This window comes from Mchenga conophoros, linkage group LG14 (genome assembly GCF_057382185.1).
Source record: "Mchenga conophoros isolate Kocher_MC1m ecotype Shallow Benthic linkage group LG14, M_conophoros_male_GT1.1, whole genome shotgun sequence".
NCBI lineage: Eukaryota > Metazoa > Chordata > Actinopteri > Cichliformes > Cichlidae > Mchenga > Mchenga conophoros.
In genome coordinates, this window is record NC_140539.1 from 29,550,083 (window position 1) to 29,568,523 (window position 18,441).

Sequence of the window (18,441 nt, forward strand, 5' to 3'; positions counted from 1 at the left end):
AAACTGCCCTTGCCCCTTTTTATTTCATGTTTTCATTTATCTTTGTGAAGCTTTCCTCCTTTCCCAATTTTTATCTGTGTGATTGTCCCACTGTGTTATGCAGTGAATTTATTTAAAAATAACACAGGTCTGAGATGATAAAACAAGCAGTAGTTGTGTCACGTGTCATATTTGATTGACATGCTTTATAAATGCCTGTTGCTTGGTCTCCTCTCCTTGACTGCGGTCAAATTCAGGGTCACGGGAACCTGGAACCTAACTCCAGCAGTCATAGGGCAAGAGGCAGGGTCCACCCAGATTGCTAGACTTTTGCAGGGCTAACACACAAAGACTGGATATATACTGACATTCACACCTAAGATCAGTTAACTCATATGTGCTCCTTCACCTGGACCTGCTATAACTCCTCTATAAATAAATGATCCTAAAGGGTGCACTGTAGCAGTGAACATAATTAACACAAACTGCATGAATTTACTTGTATCATTTTGTTATGGGTCATAATCTCCGTTCATTTATTCATTAAGATTTTTAATATATGGATTCTTCCTGCGACAACATGATGAGAAGCAAATCTCACATCTGCATTCACCTGTGGGTTTAACAAAGCTTGAAGCGATTGAAAACGCAGTGTTAATCACGCTGTCGGGTGGCATGTTGCTGTGATTATGGGACGTGATCGGGTAATCTCATTTCCTAAAACAACAACAACAACAACAAAAAACGATCGTCCAGTGCATCCGATGTCAAAGAAGATAATAAAGGAAGCATTGAAGCGCCTTTCCTTAAAATTTAGAGAATTCCACCAGCTGACACACAGATACTTCCGGTTCACGTCTCCCATTTTTAGAAAGCATCTAAAGCACATTTGACTATTGGCTGATGTGTCTCTTCCTCGGTTCCTCCGCTTGCATCTCCCGGTGGGCGGGACTAACACCGGAGGAAAGGAATCGAGGGTGCACTCTGAATGAGGAAGGGGGTGAGGCTCAAATATGATACACATTTAACAAACACATTGTTCGGTATTACAGTGCCAGTCTGGGCTTTTCCAGGTGAAGCTTACATGTTGTGGGATACTTGGTGGTTTCTAGTGTTGTAGTATGTGTGTACGTGGTTGTCTAGGTGACCTGTCAAGGGGTGTGGCCGGCAGAGTGAGGAACAGAATCACATAGAAATATGTCAAATAATTGTTTTGTGACCTCCAGAAGATTTTTCTTTGTGTAGGATGTGTTCAGCTGACCCGTGCTGTTGCTCATTATGGATGAGGGAAACGGAGTATGACAGGATGGAAGCAGATGTTACATGAGCTATAGGCTGATTTCTAACTTCCAGAAATAATAAAGCTATAAAAGGTACAATTCGGTGAATGAATCTAATCAGTGTCATCGTTTTAAAAATAAATCAATGTCTGCTTCCCTTTATGCGACCTAGCGTTGACCTAAACACCACAGCCAGTCCACAGGTTTCTCCACATCTAACCTTTAAATAACAAAAAAAAGTTTTGAATACCTTATACAAAGATATAGATATAGATAGATCAAGATATAGATCCAGTCTCTGATTTGAATGAATGAATCAAGATATTACATTCCAGTTTATCAAATTTCACTTGCTGAACAACGCTTACCTCAGAAAAATATTATCTTGTCATGTTTCTCCATTCTGAGAGGGGAACACATTAATGCTTTTAGCACACAGCACATAGTTTGTGTGCCAACCTGCACAGAATCAATTTTTGTGTTTACTGATATGTGTTGAACTGTTTGAAAACATTACATGAAACCAAAAAGTAAAACAAAATAAAAACATGTTGAGCACTGCAACCGGAGCTTTATTTACATGTGTACTATGAACATCATAGGGATGAGAAGAATAAAGGGATGTGTTGATAGTGTAAGCGAGCAATGGGATGTCTTTTTTATTATTATTACTGAGCAAACATATCATTGCTGTTGCTGGAAATAATGCATGACTCATTAAAATGAACCCATTTGACAGTAACTAACCTGCCTGTAAAAGTCATCTGTTTACTAACTGAAAGTTTGCTGACATTTTAAAAAATGATTTCTGGTATGTAAACTGTTGTAAAACGATTGTTAGCTTAGAATCTGTCAAACATAAATCTTATGAATGATATGAAACGATTTTGTGCCAGGAAGATAATTTTTTATCACAAGCTGGAATTGCAATTAATGCAATTAATTTTTGGCTAAGGGACTATTACATTATCCTTAATTTATCCAGGTAAAAATTATGATTGAGATTTTAAAAAAATTCAAGAAAGATATAACCAAGAGGAAAGTAGAAAAAAATGACATAAAAGTTATGTAAGTATATTTCTAGAGATCAAAAAAGACTGGATTGAATATAGAAAACAGTGAGTACAATGATGGAGAATCATAAGGATACTACTTATGATATTAGGCGTTTGTTTATTTTCTGTATAACCTTTCCATACAAATGCTGCCTATTTGCCAATATCAACAAGGATATTAGACACACAAAAATACATAAAAACATCAGCAATAACTTTTTCATCCCTGCCTCATATTTTAATAAGACACGTCGCTGCATCGGAAAGACAAATCTAGTATGTGCAAGTTTGTGTATGTATGTAGGCCTGCACTGCTATATGTGACATAATATAATAACGCAAGCAAGTGATTTATGTCTGTTAGAAATTTAACTACTATTTATTGCGCTTACAACTAGACAGATATTCAAAAGAGTGTTATGGCGCCCTCTGTAGCAGAAGAGTCAGTATTGAAGGACAGGAAGTTATAGTTTTTTTCCTCTGTGGGGAAAAAACGAAGACATTAAAAGTAAGCAATACTCGAGTTACGTGGAATTAGGTGAAAGTGGGTGGTATTATAAAATGGAAATAGAAGATATGTACAGTAGTTTTTGTTTTTGGGCTGTTGTTGTGCATGCAGAAGGATTTCCCGCATTGTGACCTTTAAACATGGTTTCTATTATAGTAAAAAAAAATCACATAAGTGTAACAAAGAAAAACAAACAAGCAAAGTTAACAAAGTAAGTGACAGAGCCCCTTATATCCGATCATTCCTCTTTCCTCCAGCAGGGGGGCGAGCAGGGAAAAATGTGGGAGGAAAAACTAAATCCAGGGACCTGAGTCAGCAGCTGCAGCGGTGCCAGTCTGCCGATCCCCACAACTTCCGCTCATCCGTTTCATCTTCACACACATTCATAGTTAACAATGGAGCTGAATTGATTTACAGTGAAGAGCGTCTTTGTTAGAGGACGAATACAAGCAGAACAGAGGAGGAAAGAGGACCGAGCGGACCATACGGAGACTCTGAGGTATCCCGTAACATCTCCAAACCCGCTGCTGCTTTTCAGGAGTTAACTCTGAGTAACTCCTGCGGTTTTTCTTCTTCGGGGGTAACTTCAGCGCTCCTCCTTCAACTTGATGCCCAGTCTTCAGGTTTCCGCTATATGTTAGACTATATAAAAACAGCGTTCTTCCTCTTTTCGTGAAGCTCTGATGAACAATAGGATTAAATGTGATCCACGCACTGAGGGGATCAGGGCCGATCACAGTTGTCTGGTTTTACAAACTGTTGCTGTTGTCTACATGGTCGCGTCTATTTCTAGGAAAATAACATTTTAAAGAGGCTGGCTAATTGTGGTACTGTCTATGTCCTGGTAGCCTGGGAAACGAAAACAAACAAACCTGAAAGAAGTTAGAGGAAAAACTGCGTGAGCTGATGTATCCCACATTCAGAAAGCTACGGCTAATTAAGCACTTGTTTTTATTACCTTCTTATCCGAACTTCGGTGCAGACGTGGTCAACAGACAATAAATTGGGGATTTCTAATAATAATCAGCATAATAGTTTTAGTTAACTACAGTTTGTGCTAAAGACTCGAGCCACCTTTGATTTTCTTTATATTTTTCTTCCAAGGTGACTTTTGTTCTTTTTAAGTGGTCTTTCTTAAGCTTTTTCACCCATTTTCAGTCCAGTCCTTTAATTTCACGGGAATATATTTGTGTTTAAGTCACTCTACGCTGACCTATGAATCATTCAAGCACAAAAAGGCACCTAAATCGAGGGATGAACGAGTGTACACATAACAGAAACCTTTTTAGCCCTTTGTTATTAGGATTATTTGTTGCCACTTTGTTAGCTGAATCTATGAAAGTTATCAAAAATAACACAGCTTGACAGACAAAAAATAGCAGCCTTGCACCAACCAGGTGATTCTTAAAGAACTATTAGCTGAAAAGTTGCATATCTCAGGATGGTGTGCCGTGTGTGCTTAAGAAAATCTACGTAGAGCACAACAGAAGTAGAAGTAAGATATTTACGGCAGATGAACCGAATCTGAAAGTCACCTCCTTAAAAAATAAAAATATCAATACCTGAGAGAGATCTGTGGTTCACTAAAGAAATAGTCTCAGTGGAAAGGTGGCTGTCAAAAAGAACTGAACTGAAAATCGGTGACAAGCCAGTGGTGTTGGCGATCATATTAAAGCTGATGGAAATACTAACACAGCAACAGAGATTCATCCACAATGTAGTAACATCTTGAAACGCACAATGGAACACTATAGATCATGGCTTCACCTCTCGAGAGCCTGGATCTCAACATTACTGAAGCAGTGTGGGTTCATGTTGACAAAAGAACAGAGTGAAAGGCAGCCAGCACCCAAAGAAAAGCCTTGAATGCTTCAAGAAGCCTAGAGAACTATCCCTAAAGACTACTTAAAGCATTGACAAGAAAACTTCCCTAAGAGAGTTCAGATTGTTGAAAAATAAAGGCGCTTATGCCAAATATTGACTTTAATGCTGGTTAGAATTTGCCTTGTATACTCGGTCAACTAAACCCGTTTCTGTCTCGGTAGATTTTTCGTTTAACTTGGGTGGCTTTAAAGATAAACAGCAGACTGTTTACACCGCTCCCTCTGTCTTTCTGTCCAGCTGCTGTTTTCCTTGAGGCCTCATGTCCGTCCGCATTTCAGCCATGAGCGTCCTTCCTCCTGTTCGACGGGACCGAGTCATCGCTCAGCTCCCTCAGGTAAAATCAGTGACCCCAGTTGCCTGCTTATCTTTCTAGAAAAGTTCACATCTTCACGATCCCGCCCTCCTCTCTTCAGTGTTTCCGAAAAGAGGCAGCCATCCACACTAAAAATGATTTCAACAATAAAGTAAAGACTGCGTGTCAGGAGCAGCGGACCGGCACTGTGGGGTGAGTGCCGCAGTGTGAAGCTGCTGTATGCGATCTGCTTTATGTGGCTCTTATTTACTTGCTGCTGCTTCTCTTATTCTTCTCAGCAGATTTAAAATATCCAAGGTCATCGTGGTGGGGGATCTGGCTGTGGGGAAAACCTGCCTGATTAATAGGTAAACTAAGACACACTCGCTTCATATGTGACTGCAAGGCGAGAGGGAATTTGGGGAAATGAATAACTCAGAGGGAGTTCAAGGAAGCACAATACTTAACCTGTGTTACAATTGCTTTAGGTTTCACGGTAATCAAAAAAGTATGAAGCAGTTGTTAAAAGCATGAAAAAAAGGTAGAAAACATAAAAATGGGGCATCTATTTCCAGCCCTGATATGCTTTACTGTACTTATGCTTTGTAATGGCTGTGTTTGTGACCACAACACCAAAAATAATGCTTGTTAGGAAAGATGATAATCTTTGATGGTTTGTGGTCCCGTCACTTCTGCGCATGAGGAAAACACAAGTTTTGGACCACTTAGAGAGCCTCGCTGCATGCAGTACAACATCTACCACATGTATGGAAGTACACAGTTTGAGACTGTAACGTTTTAAATTGCAGTACAACCGTGTCACGTTTTGTCACTTGTAGTTTATTTTTCTGTAATAAGTTCCTTTATGCGTCTGCCATGATCATACATTAGATACTTTGTTTTATTAACAAATGCAGGCAGTGTCGGTTTTATGATCGGGACCTGGGGATCCAGGCCCACCCAGTAAACTCAATGTGCCCCCACAACTTTGGTCAGACTTTATAAAGGACCCCTCATGTCTCTTTGAAACTAAAAACAGGCCATTTATCAGCGTGTGCAGCTAGTTTCGAAGCGTGAACCTACTGAAAATTGCTAAGCTCCTTTGCCTCTGCAATCTAACACAGATCTTTTTGCACTTTGTGCTAAATTTCTCTGTGCATGTATGGGTGTAAATAAGCATAGCAATTTTCTGTGTTTTTTCTTGAATGCCCCCCTGTCAGAGTTGGTCACCTGTCCAAATGATGTAGTCTGCTGCCGACCATAAGTGCATATATTTGCAATAGATTTTTTTTTTTATTTTTTTAAGGTTTTGCAAGGATACCTTTGACAAGAACTACAAAGCAACAATCGGTGTTGACTTTGAGATGGAGCGCTTCGAGGTGCTGGGTGTTCCTTTCAGCCTGCAGCTGTAAGTCTGATCCGGAAAATGTAATGCATTAATACAAAAAAAGTCACTCTGATTATGCTCGTCAGCCGCTCTCTGTGTGTTAAAGGTGGGACACCGCAGGCCAAGAGAGGTTCAAGTGCATTGCTTCTACATACTACAGAGGAGCCCAGGGTAAGTTTCCATCAGTCTCTCCGTTTAAAACACTGTTTCCAAGGAATAAAATATCAGTCGCTTTCCCAGCTGCTAACGCAGTAAAATGATCTCTTCTTCTCTTCCAGTTGTTATAATCGTGTTTGATGTAAATGATATTGCCTCTCTGGGCCATGTAAGGTAAATATATAATATAAGAATAACATTTGTGTGCCTTTATCTCATTGTTGTCCCAGCTGGTGGATTTAATGCAGTCTTTTTCCATCTAAAGGCAGTGGCTCGAAGACGCTTTGAAAGAGAACGACCCCACCGCTGTTCAGCTGTTCCTCGTGGGCACCAAGAAGGACCTCAGCGTACGTCTTTTACTGTTTAAAGTGGACGTGCCTGCGGACATTTCTGTTGTATATACTGGAGTCAAATGTGAATGCTTGGATAGGTGCCAGGAGCACAAAGCGTATCCAAGCTCGAACCTCAGGAATGTTTCTCCTCCTTTACTACACCCTAAAGTGGTTGTGACCGAGGTGGAAATCACACACAGGAACGTTTCTAAGACATTATGTATTTAAACAGCCGTACTTAAGCTAGCTCGGTTGCTAGGAAGACATTGTTTTTATGAGTTAGTCAGTAAACATGATACAATAAAATAAACAGTTGTGTTTGTTTTCTTATTGCTAATGTGTTGTATGCTCTGGTTTGTCTCACAGTCACCTGCTCAGTATTCCCAGATTGAACAAGATGCCCTCAAACTAGCAAACGAGATCCAAGCTGAGTATTGGGCGGTTTCATCGCTGACAGGTGAGCGTTTGGATTTTAATACAAGTAAAGCGGTTGCCTCCAAAAGGTGTTAGAGATGAAAAATATTTCTATAGCTTCAGCCAGAATAGCTTTTGGTTTTTGTTTACACTGTTCCTCAGGGAAAGACGCTGCAGTCGATTGTTTACATGAAAATATTTTGGTAGTAAATGCAAAGTGTTCAGTTCCAGAGTTACCAAATTTGCACCTAAGTCTGTATTACACTGCTTGAATAACAGCTACTGTAATCTAGAAAGATTAAAAAAATGTGTTTGTTGCTGTTTATTACCAGAAAATATTCAGAGAGAACAAAAGCTTTAGCAGTGGCCAAGTCGAATGCACTGGAAAGCTCAGCATCACTAGAAGGCCTGAAAATCCACAGAAGACAACTAAAGTAGATGCTTTCAAACTTTGTCCTTGTTTATGAAAAACAACTTGACAACATCTAACCAGGTCAAGAACACTCGAGGAGTGTGGGTTCATTTCAAGATGGAACCCACTGATTACTCTCAAGAACAAGAAGTCCAGATTAGATTTTGCCAGAAAACATCCAAAACAGCCTGCAGAGCTCTGAAAAATAATCTTCAGACAGCTGAAATCAAGATAAACTTGTACCAGAATGATGATAAGAGACAGGTATGGAGAAACAGAAACAGCTCATGATTTGAAGTGTGCCACTTCATCCATCAGATACAGAGGCAGTGTTACGGCATGTGCACGTATGATGACGTGGCTGCTGATAGAAGTTGCAGGATGAATTCTGAAGTGTACAGGGCTTTACTCTGTGCTCAGATTCACCCAAACACCTCAGTGCAATTGGATAATGAGCCAAAGCATACTGCAGAAGCAAACCATGAGTTTCTGAGTGGTATGTCCTTCAGTACCAGGAGTCCATCGCCTGATCTGAAGGCAGAGACCCTGAAACGAGCACCAACAGAGGGCGGCAGTAAAAGCCTGGAAGAATGAGATCTATGCTTTCAGTCATAGACTGCAAAGGAAAAACAATCCCTGTATTCAAAGTCATGTTGGTTTGTCAGGTAGCTTTTGATTCTCTGAAAACCAGCAGCTTTGTATAGGTTCACTGTCATTCATGGACAGTTGATGCATAGTTTTTAAAACCACCTAAATAAAAGCTAAAGCTCTGCATTTGACTGTCATTTTGATTGTTTGATTTAAATCCTACGATGCACAGAGACAAAACTACAGAAAAAAATAAAAAGATTTACTTGTCCAAAGCCTATTGAGCTAGCTTTAGTTTCTTTATAGACCTCCAGTGCTTCTCCTTAAGTCTGTTTAAATATAAAGTCCCCCAGCAGTAGTTTTCACACAGGCCCTGACAGATGCTCTCTGTATCTGCTGCAGGGGAAAACGTGAGAGAGTTTTTCTTTCGGGTTGCATCATTAGCGTTTGAGACCAACGTTCTTGCTGAGCTGGAGAAAAGCGGATCAAGGCAAATCGGAGATGTTGTCAGTGAGTATCCAGACAATCCCAAATCACAAAAGTAGTTGTCGCACGCTTTAAAACTAAGCTTTGCTTTCAGGGATTAACAGCAATTCTAACAATCTGTACGCTGCATCGAAGAAGAAACAGTCCAACTGCTGTCAGTAAGGATGGGAGCAGGAGGTTAAAATCGATGGTACGGACTGAAAGCGAGGAGTTTTCTGAGTGGAAAATGACCACGGCTGCCGTCCAGCTCAGCGGGAAGGATTTCTGTGGTCGGGGAGGGAGGAGGGATTCAGATGTTTCCCTTCCTGACATGTTTTAATTTCAGTTTTTCCTGGCCTAGAAAGCTTTTTCCTCCACGGGATGTGTGTGCAGATTCTTGTGGAGTGACACAGGAATTACACACAAAATGTTCCCGTCCTGCCAGAAAGAGTCTCGTTTCACTTAGGGCTTCAATTCAATCTTAAATCTTGTTGCTGCTGTAGTTTATTTTAACAGTCATATTCTGCTCGTGTTGAATTTGTTTTTTTGGCTCTTCTTTTTTTTTCATTGCATTAAAGTGACCAGTTATATTTGTTAGAGGCTAAAAAGAAAATTTGTTCTTGTTTTTATATCTTGTTCATCATCTTCTCCGTTTATCCATCGCACGCTGAGGTCCCAGACCAAAGACTGGGAGCCATATTTGTAATGAAGATACTTGAAAGGTATATTCTTTCTGTTTACAATCAAATTTATCACAGACTTTTATGGTCAGTATCAAAACTAATGTGGTTTTCATATTTTTCATTTTCCCATGGTGAGCTTTACATGTTGTTAGGACATTAAATAATAGAATAGAAATTGTTTCGGTTATTTAAAATAGAATAAATCAAAAAAAAAAAAGCCAGCTATTCTATGAGCTCACTGTATTTCTTAAAAAATATATCTATACATTTATTATAAAATTTCTGTGCTTTGCCTTCTTTGCTGAACCTTTAAGGAATCACGTTAACTTGTTCAGTTGTTGAAGCTTTTGAAGGAGTCGAGGTATTTTCCATCAATTTGGCTCTGCAGCTCTTCGGGTATGCAGTGAGAGAATTTGTAGTTTTCCTTAATCCACCTTCCTCCTTCGGTGTTCTCGATAGCCACAGCTGCGACGCCTGCAGAGTGAGATGTTTACAATCAAGTGTTGGGAGTCATTCGGTTATTATATAATACATTACTTTGCAAAAGTCTTGAACAACCCCTTGCTTCTTTATGTTTTGCTTCCAAGCGCACCGACCTCTGTTTTTAAACCAGTCAGTAGTTCTCCAGGCTTTTCTGGAAATCTTTCAAAGTTTTTCTTTGGCTGCTTTTCTTTTGCACCAACACGGTGATTGCCAAAGAGCTATTTGCTGAAAAGTTAGCATATCTTGGACAAGTGTGTCTTTGACCAAACTGGAAAAGTAGGGCACAAAAGAAAAAGTGGTTGATTTAAAAACATTTTAAAGTAGATAAGCAGTATCTGAAAGTGTCCTCAAGTCCTATGTCCTTAAGAAACAGACAAATCCAACAAAGATCTGATGCAGGACTTGAGATGCATCTGGCCCTTCAGATACATCTCCTGTTTACTGAAGCCTCATCAGAAATGGTCTCAGTGGAAGAAACTATTCTTGAGGATGGGAAATTGAGTGAAAAGGCTGAAGAATGCCAAATTATACAAGGATTGGACTGAATATCAGTGGCTAATGCCCTGTGGAAGACGGATCTGGCTTCATTTTTCTTCTTTTTTTTTGTTGACAAAACAGCGCAGTAAAAGCATACCTAGTTAGAAAAACACAGTTATGGTCGATTATTTCCATAATGTGGGGTCGTATTGACAGAGAACAGAGCAAAATGCAGCCAACATCCACAGAAGAACTTAAATGTTCATCAAAAACCCTAGAAAACTATTCCTGAAGACTACTTTAAGGATTTAGAAGAAACTCAGTTTTTGCCTTTTATCCTTGATTTCCACATTCCAATGAATTTTTGCATCTTTTTTTACATTTTCCTAACAAAATATAAAGAAGGGTAATTCAAGACTTTTGCACAGCACTGTAACTGTTAACTTATTGACTGACAAACCTACAACTGTGGCTCCCAGTTTCTCTACCAGCTGAATGGCAGCCTTCATTGTGCCTCCAGTCTCTATCCACTGGTCCACTAACAACACCCTCGAACCTGCGGCGGGGACACACATGTCGACTGTTAATGTCTCCTTCAGTCTTTCTTCTTTAACTCTTTTTGTTTACGAGGACAAGTATTAAAAGAAAATGGTACATCTTGTGTTTTTGAAAGAAACAAAAACAAATGCTGACAATAAACAGTTATATTTTAATGCATAAGTTTCCCATTAATGTTGTTCTAGGGGCTTCTAGTATTTTGTTTTCAAATCTCAGATTAAGAGAATACTCATTTCCCTAACGTTGTGGATCTCCATTCACCTGTTTATACACAGTCACACCAGACTGTGTTTGTGCTGGAGAGGATGTAGAAAGTAGAAATTGTAGGAATTTGTGAGACTTGATTCTTCTTTAAATGTACGTATTGCAAATTGATGTTCAAAAATGAATCCAGGCTGTCAACAGATTCTGAAGAACCAACATCTGTGGTTTCATGTCCTAAACTGGCCTACGCATGTTATGCAATACCAGATTGCACCAGGAGATGGTGCAGTGACCCAGGCAGGACCTTCAGAAGACATTCCTCTACAGGAAATAAAGCATCTTAGTCAGGTGTTGAGCTACTTGAACAGCTTCAGTGTTTCTTGGCAGTTTTAATGAAGCTTTTCCCTCATTCAGTGTTATGATGAATTCTGACACATTATCCAGAATCTTCCGTCTGTAATATGTGAAGGCCATCGCATGTGGCTCACATCGTTTTTAGCTGTTCAATGATCTGTCATTGTGTCATCCTGCCAGACATCATTCCTGTCAGGAAATGTTTAATCATGCGATGATTTAGGGTAGGGGTGGAGAACTCCAAGCCTCCTGCAGGTTTGAGATGTGTCCATGATCCAACACTGCTGATTGAAATGGCAAAATTACCTCTTCAGCATGTCTTGAAGTTCTCCAGAAGCCTGGTAATGAACTAATCATTTCATTCAGGTGTGTTGACCCAGGGTGAGGTCTAAAACCTGCAGGACACCGGCCCTTGAGGCCTGGAGTTGGACACCCCTGATTTAGGGCATATTTTCATTGATTTACAATGAAACAAACATTCAGGCCTGTGCTATTCTCTGCGTGCTCGTTACACACGTTCGCCCTGTCGTTGAGAATATTGTGAAGGATAACTCATCTGATCACTTTTTCTACGTCTCTCTGGACAAAGGCCTTTACACCAGTTTTATAGTTTTCTGCATTCATCTTTGTTATGACAGCTGGTATTTGTTCAATATCAGTTGCTTCAGCTGACAACAGATGGTGCTGTGCTAGAAGAAAGACAGGGGAGTTTGGAGAAAGAAAGACTGGGCTTTGACAAAATAAATAATTAAATGATTTTGTCATATTTTTAGAAATGTAAGAGCTGAAATCAGTCATTTATCAACCTTCTCATCCACAAACTGCCCAAACATCTTTCTCAGTAAATTATATAACAGGGTTTAAGGGTAAAAAGAAATATTAACCTGGTCTTAGCACATCCAGTCTTACTTCCATAGTCTTTTCCCTGCCTGTGTAGTCTGTGTAGCTTTGGCCTTGGGTGGGGACACATAGGTGACCTGCTTTGCGAACAGCCAGGAAACCTTTTCCAAGAGCGGTGGCAACAGAAGCCCCTGAAAAGACAACATCAGTAACATTCATTCACACCCACAGAGCGAGAAAAGAAGCTTCACGTTGCCATGCCATGTGTTAGAGGCAGAGTTTTTCTAAATTTAGTATCTTTGCCTGAAGGGTCAGGTTTCCCGACCTACGTAATGTACACACTGACAACGTCTTAAAATAAAAAATTACTCTTTAGTTTCTCTGAACTCGCCCTGTATTTTACCTCTAAACGTGAAGTTCTTTGCTTTCTTACCAAGAATGAATCCCATCGCATCCATGCCAGCAACCAAGTCAATGTTGTCACTTTGGAAAGGACTGAGAAGGTCTTTGGCACAGTCTGCAAGAGCCTGGATCGAGTGCAAAGAGGGAAAAAAAGCATAAAATGAAGAATGTGAACATGATAAGAGAGACTGCATGTGTATTTGTGCAGTTAGAGGTGAGGTTTGTCATGCTCAGCAAATAGTTTTAGCAACATTTCTTTTCTCTCGGCATACCTGGGAGTTGCAGTAAAGTCTGGATGGGTCCAGCCAGGCGAACTCTGGACCTTTTGTGTTTGGAGCCATTAAAGAAAGGTACCATCCTTTATGCCTGTCGCCTGGAACTGCAAACACATCCATTTGGAGAACAGCTCTTGACTGCACTGACAAGAGGCACAAACAGGGGTGAACGGACTGAACTGTGAATGAGAGTCTTCTGTATCAGGTTCCAGGGGGGGTGAATAATGGGTGGGAGCTGGCTGTTAATTATACTGAACTAAGTTACAGTTTCTCTCTGCAGTTTGCACCAGATTTCTTGTTCAAAGTTTACCAGTCATTCATTAAACAGTCTTAGCCTCATCAAACAAAGCCTTATATGAGGTATAAGTCACAAAATAAACACTTATTTTTCCTCTTTCTTTGTATTTTCTTTTAGTACTTTGGGACCATTAAAGACTCACACCAGTGTTTAGCCTGCTTGAGTTTACTTTTATTTGATTTTTGTACTGTGGTTAAATGAAGTCAAATCAAACCTAAAAGTAAGAACAACAAAACATTTAAGATGACGTTGTATCAGTGTCTTTGAGGATGTGAACAGAAAGGTGCAGTCCTTTAACAGATCATCTATCTGCCCTTCCAACCATAAATGCATAATTTAAAACAAACTATTTTTTAATGAGTCAGTCTGAACTTCGCATGTGACGAAACAGAGCAATTGTCACCGTTTTGTTTTTTGAATATGTTCAGTCTCTGCACTAAACACTCCAGTCACCTGACCATAACTGAATACACATCCTATAAAAATCCCTGCCTCATGAATGCCTCAGGTTGTTATTGCAAATACTGCTCAGAGCTGATGTCTTTAGAGGAATCAGTGTCTAAATAAGCTCAGGTTGAGATCACGCTCACTGCAGGAGAAACACGACCCTGGAGCTCGCTGTATTCACAGGATAGTTCCAGTTTTCAGACTGGGAAGCTTCTTACTGTTATTAAATAAACGCATATCTGAAATTTCAAGTTCAAGCTGAGCTCAAGAATGAGCGATGAACTGTCTTTCAGCAGTAACTGCACTTTCCCACAGTCTGGTTTGTGTGCATCTTGAAGCACATGGCTGTGTAGTAAATGTTGCTCTGCAATGATTACATGCTTTATTTCTGACACCATGAATATGTTCAGATATAAAGGTGTTATGAAGGAAGGAAGGCTCAGGGTTTAAGTAGTCATCATCATGGGCTCATCCGATTAGAATGAGAATAAGCAGTCATCAATCATTCACAGGGTTCTCCTTTTATTCTCAAAATCAAAACCCCAACCAGAACCTCACTTCTGCTGCCCCCCGTGTGGGAGTGAAGAAAGAGTGAGCTGAAAGTGAATGCAGTCCTTATATAACGTGTGACAGGTGAGTGCAATTAAGGACAAGCACCACACCCAATCAAAGGTGAGAGAACTAAACAAGGTGCATCTGGTGAAGTGAGTGGGTGTGCTGGGATGTGCTAAAAGGTGGGTCTTTACAACAGCCGCCCCCATATTTCTAGTGAGAAATATGTTGATATGATCAGAACCAGATCTCACACTGAACTCTGTCGTAATGATCATGGATTTATTCATTTAGCTCCATGTTAGTGCTAAATGCTCTGCTTACTGTATTTTCACCAGCTACTATGACTTTCTGTCTGTCTGCCATTTGGTGCTGGACAGGTAGAATACATTGATTTTAGCATCTGAAGGCTGTCTGCTAATGCACCTGAATAAATTTCATTTGCTTTCAAGGTCAATGGTAATTTAATGATGCAATTCAGCCATCTAGTACTTGCTGGCTGTCTTGCCAAGATTTACTGTTAGGCTCCCAAATCCAATCCTGGGCTGTGTAAGGAAAAAACGTTTAAGGGGTAAAAGTTTTAAGTCATGAAATTTTTCTATAATCAGTTCTGTCTGTGTCATAGTTATGACATAAGTGTCACTGTGACTTCTGCATATTTTACAGTTTGAATTCTATTTCCAACCAGAAAAAAGATCTGAATCTCTTTCACAGCTCTTGTTTCTTACTCACAGAGTTCTTTTATTACTGTAGAACAAAACATCCATCAGGACGTTCCTTCAACCCTTGTTTACACTCATGGGCAGAAAACCCAGATTAGACTTTGCTAGAAAACACTTAAAAAGGAGCTGCTGCTTTGAGAAGATAACAGAAAGATTCCCACTGGCTTGGAAAAACATGCAGAAGATGTGAAGTTTCCACAAATATGCCAAGAAAGGTAGAGATAGTGCGGCAGCATGACTCAAATAATAGTACCCAGCAGCTGTTGGTGACATGAGGCCCAACCATAGATATGAAGTGTAGAGATATTAGATATCAGAATGACCAATTTACATGATTCATGTTTAGTTTATAGATTCCAATCTGTAGGGTTTCCTTTTGCACTACTGTTAATTTTAATAATCATTTCACTTTATTTCTACTTGTTTTATTGTTTTGTTTTTTTAATAATTTTTACTAGTCCACTGTCAAATGCAATATCTATTAATATGCTGTCTAAATAAAGTTTTACTTGTGTGACAACCCACTGCACCCTGCCTTCCTTTTGGCCTACTTGTGTCTTGTTTGCAGGCGCTGGAGAGGCTGAGTTCCTGTTCACAATTAGTGACACTGGCAACATGGGCTCAGTGTGCCAGGACTGCACAAAAAGCCATTAGAACCCAGATATGCATCAGCTCATTTCCCTGAGACACCCTGTTGGACTGTGGTTGCTTTTAGTTGGGTTCTTGCATTTAACAACATTACATACACCATTTTTCCACCTATGGACTCCACACCACTCTACACCACTGATGGTACTGACTACACACACACCCATTTGTGCAAAGTTTCTTTTTTCTGTTTTATTTACTTAAAATAAAATAGTTTGGATGGCATCCCTATGCATCTCTGTTTTTTTTTGTCGTGCGTGCAGCCTGGTTTGTGACACTTGCTAACTTAAATGTTCCATGCTGCCCTTTTTCATTTTTTTATAATTTAATATTTGTTCAATATCAGTACTGCTAATTATGTTATAGAATTTTATTATGATGACAATATTAATCTTTGCTTTATATTTTATCATCCTCTTCATGAATATTGCATATTTCATTTGTTTATTTTTTTTCCATTTTGTTTTTATACATGCCATGGTTTTTAGCTTTTATTTTTCTGTTTTCTCCTTTAAAAAAAAGAAAAAAAAATCTGCACTTTATTCCCACTTTTTAAAAACAGTCCCTACTGTTTTTTTTTTTCTTTTGGGGGGGGGGGGGTATTGGTTAATTTAAGTTAATGCAAAATTTTTGTCAAAACCTGTAATTTAACAGTAATGGTCTGCATTTTACTCACATCTGCATTGCTTCATTTCAAATCCATATTGGTATTGAGAGTTATGAAAACGAACAAATACCTGTGGGCATGACTGTAGTTATATGTCGCCACCAGTCTATCGGGAAACCTAAAAAATATGAGAAAACACCTACACTTTGTTTATTTATTTATTTTCCCAGCTCTGCAACACACAGAGAGTCTGAATGAGCTGTTCTGGTTTGCAGCCTGCTGCAGCAGCAAAAGCAGAGAAATACCAGCCTCAGCTTGCATCGTCATTGCTGTCCACAGCTACCTTTCATTTTATTATTATTATTAACCTTTATTTAACCAGGAAGATCCCATTGAGATTAAAAACCTATTTTTCAAGGGAGACCTGGCCAAGATAGGCAGCAGCAGATGTCTCACAGTTACAGAAATTACTCAAACACAGGCAGCAACAACACACATGCAACAATAAGTGAAAGAATACAAATAAAATAAAATTAAATTAAAAAAAAAAAAGTCAGTTAAAATGACAATCAATCCAATTGAAACAGTTGCATGTTATGGACTTGGCCTCAAGGATTCGTAGTTTAGATTTAAAAGCACTTAATGAAATTAATTCAGTCATTTTCCATTCCTTCTGCAGTTTGTTCCAAGCCGAGGGTGCTAAATGGACAAAAGCTCTTTTACCAAGTTCAGTTCGGGCAAATGGAACAGAAAGCAACAAGTAGCCATGCGGACGAAGAGAATACCGACCAGCATGTTTCATTACAAGCAGGGAACATATATAAAAAGGCAGCAACCCAAGTATTGCCTTATATATAAAACTGTATAAATGAGAGTTCCTCTGACTTACCAAAGCAGGCCATCCTACCTGAGAGTATAACTCACAGTGGTGAGTCTGAAATTTACGGTTAGTGATGAACCTCAGAGAAGCATGAAACACAGAATCAACCATTCGAAGACATTGAGCAGAAGCATTCATATATAGAATATCACCATAATCCAGCACAGGCAAGAATGTTGCAGCAACAAGCCGCTTCTTTGAATTAAAAGAGAAACACAACTTATTTTGAAAATAAAATCTCAGTTTTAACTTCAGGTTTTTCACAAGATTCTCTACATGTGGTTTGAAGGTAAGCGAGTCATCAATTAAGATTCCCAGATATTTATAGGTGTGAACCAACTCTATTTTATTACCTTCAAGAGTGGTTACTGATGGGATTGTTTGGGCTCGTCTCCTTGATTTAGAAAACAACATGAGCTTTGTTTTGTCATTTCTATTTCCTGTTTATCACTACTATATATAAATATATATTCTAACATTGGTGTAACTGCACTTATTCTTATCTTCGGGAGACACTGCTGGTCTGCAGATGATCTGTCTGTGGCTGTCAGTAAGTGGAGTGTAACTTATCAATATGTTTCATCCAGACTCACCTTGTTACTTGACTCTACATGAACGCACAGTGAACAGCGGGACTATTAGGCTCTTTATTTTTCCCAAACCCCTCCTGCAGCGACAACATTAATTCATGAGAACACCCCCGCCCCACTCAACACTTGGTCGAATGTTGCCTCTGGTGATTTTACATCACTTCTCTCCACCTTCCAGAAATCCGATTTCAGTGCCTTGAGTGGGCTGGATCTCCGCCTCTAGAGCTCAGAGTAAGACCAGCCATGTGATATAACACTGGGCTGATTAGAAACTTGCCCTGCCAAACATTTTTCCCTCCCCGTGAGGAAAACTCAGTTGTAGAAATATGCTGTGCATCATTCTCTTAGTTTGGGAAAATATTAGGAGGGTTTTTGTTGATATCAGACATGAATAAACAATAATTTCACATATGAAATTTGTTCCCATATTGAGGTGATCACATAATGTGAATAAGCAGTGCAACTACTGATATATTATTAGTCAAATGAAAGTTTTTACTCACCTGTCAAATATACTATATCATATTGTGTGAAGGATTATAAGATATATGACTAAATTCTTGAACCACAAAAAATTGAATACTGTATTAAAGTGGAAATATCAGGGAAAAATACCCATTTCCTCTTTTGTCCCAAATTTAAAAGTAACTCTAATTATGTTATTCATTG

General features: G+C 39.3%; 2 protein-coding genes across 6 annotated transcripts; one reads left to right on the forward strand and one right to left on the reverse strand.

The window, feature by feature from the left end:
- The first annotated feature begins 854 nt into the window (after positions 1-854).
- LOC146560017 (ras-related protein Rab-34-like) lies at positions 855-11,108 on the forward strand. 5 transcript variants are annotated; one of them, XM_085243834.1, is made up of 11 exons: positions 855-979; positions 4,944-5,040; positions 5,120-5,211; positions 5,298-5,366; positions 6,305-6,406; positions 6,492-6,556; positions 6,664-6,715; positions 6,807-6,888; positions 7,240-7,330; positions 8,690-8,797; positions 8,868-11,108. In XM_085243834.1, exons 2-11 carry the CDS (start codon positions 4,966-4,968, stop codon positions 8,933-8,935), a joined length of 804 nt encoding a protein of 267 aa, XP_085099960.1. In that variant the 5' UTR covers positions 855-979; positions 4,944-4,965; the 3' UTR covers positions 8,936-11,108. The 5 variants fall into 5 exon arrangements, with proteins under 5 accessions (XP_085099960.1, XP_085099964.1, XP_085099959.1 ...); XM_085243833.1 differs by lacking the exon at positions 855-979 and adding an exon at positions 3,093-3,321; XM_085243836.1 differs by lacking the exon at positions 855-979 and adding an exon at positions 3,093-3,321 and having other exon boundaries at positions 5,301-5,366.
- LOC146560018 (uncharacterized) lies at positions 9,480-13,188 on the reverse strand. The gene is made up of 5 exons (XM_085243839.1): positions 13,026-13,188; positions 12,785-12,878; positions 12,396-12,542; positions 10,856-10,951; positions 9,480-9,909 (listed from the first exon to the last, which is right to left on the reverse strand). Exons 1-5 carry the CDS (start codon positions 13,146-13,148, stop codon positions 9,767-9,769), a joined length of 603 nt encoding a protein of 200 aa, XP_085099965.1. The 5' UTR covers positions 13,149-13,188; the 3' UTR covers positions 9,480-9,766.
- Positions 13,189-18,441: the final 5,253 nt, after the last annotated feature.

What these genes read in the sequence shown, in the direction of transcription:
- LOC146560017 (XM_085243834.1), top strand. Translation starts at nt 4,966, where the DNA reads ATGTCCGTCCGCATTTCAGCCATGAGCGTCCTTCCTCCTGTTCGACGG. An exon ending in ATACTACAGAGGAGCCCAGG is followed by an intron (nt 6,557 to 6,663) that starts GTAAGTTTCCAT and finishes CTTCTCTTCCAG; the next exon opens with TTGTTATAATCGTGTTTGAT. An exon ending in GCACCAAGAAGGACCTCAGC is followed by an intron (nt 6,889 to 7,239) that starts GTACGTCTTTTA and finishes TTTGTCTCACAG; the next exon opens with TCACCTGCTCAGTATTCCCA.
- LOC146560018 (XM_085243839.1), bottom strand. Translation starts at nt 13,148, where the DNA reads ATGGATGTGTTTGCAGTTCCAGGCGACAGGCATAAAGGATGGTACCTT. An exon ending in GACTTTACTGCAACTCCCAG is followed by an intron (nt 12,879 to 13,025) that starts GTATGCCGAGAG and finishes CACTCGATCCAG; the next exon opens with GCTCTTGCAGACTGTGCCAA. An exon ending in TGCGATGGGATTCATTCTTG is followed by an intron (nt 12,543 to 12,784) that starts GTAAGAAAGCAA and finishes TTGTCTTTTCAG; the next exon opens with GGGCTTCTGTTGCCACCGCT.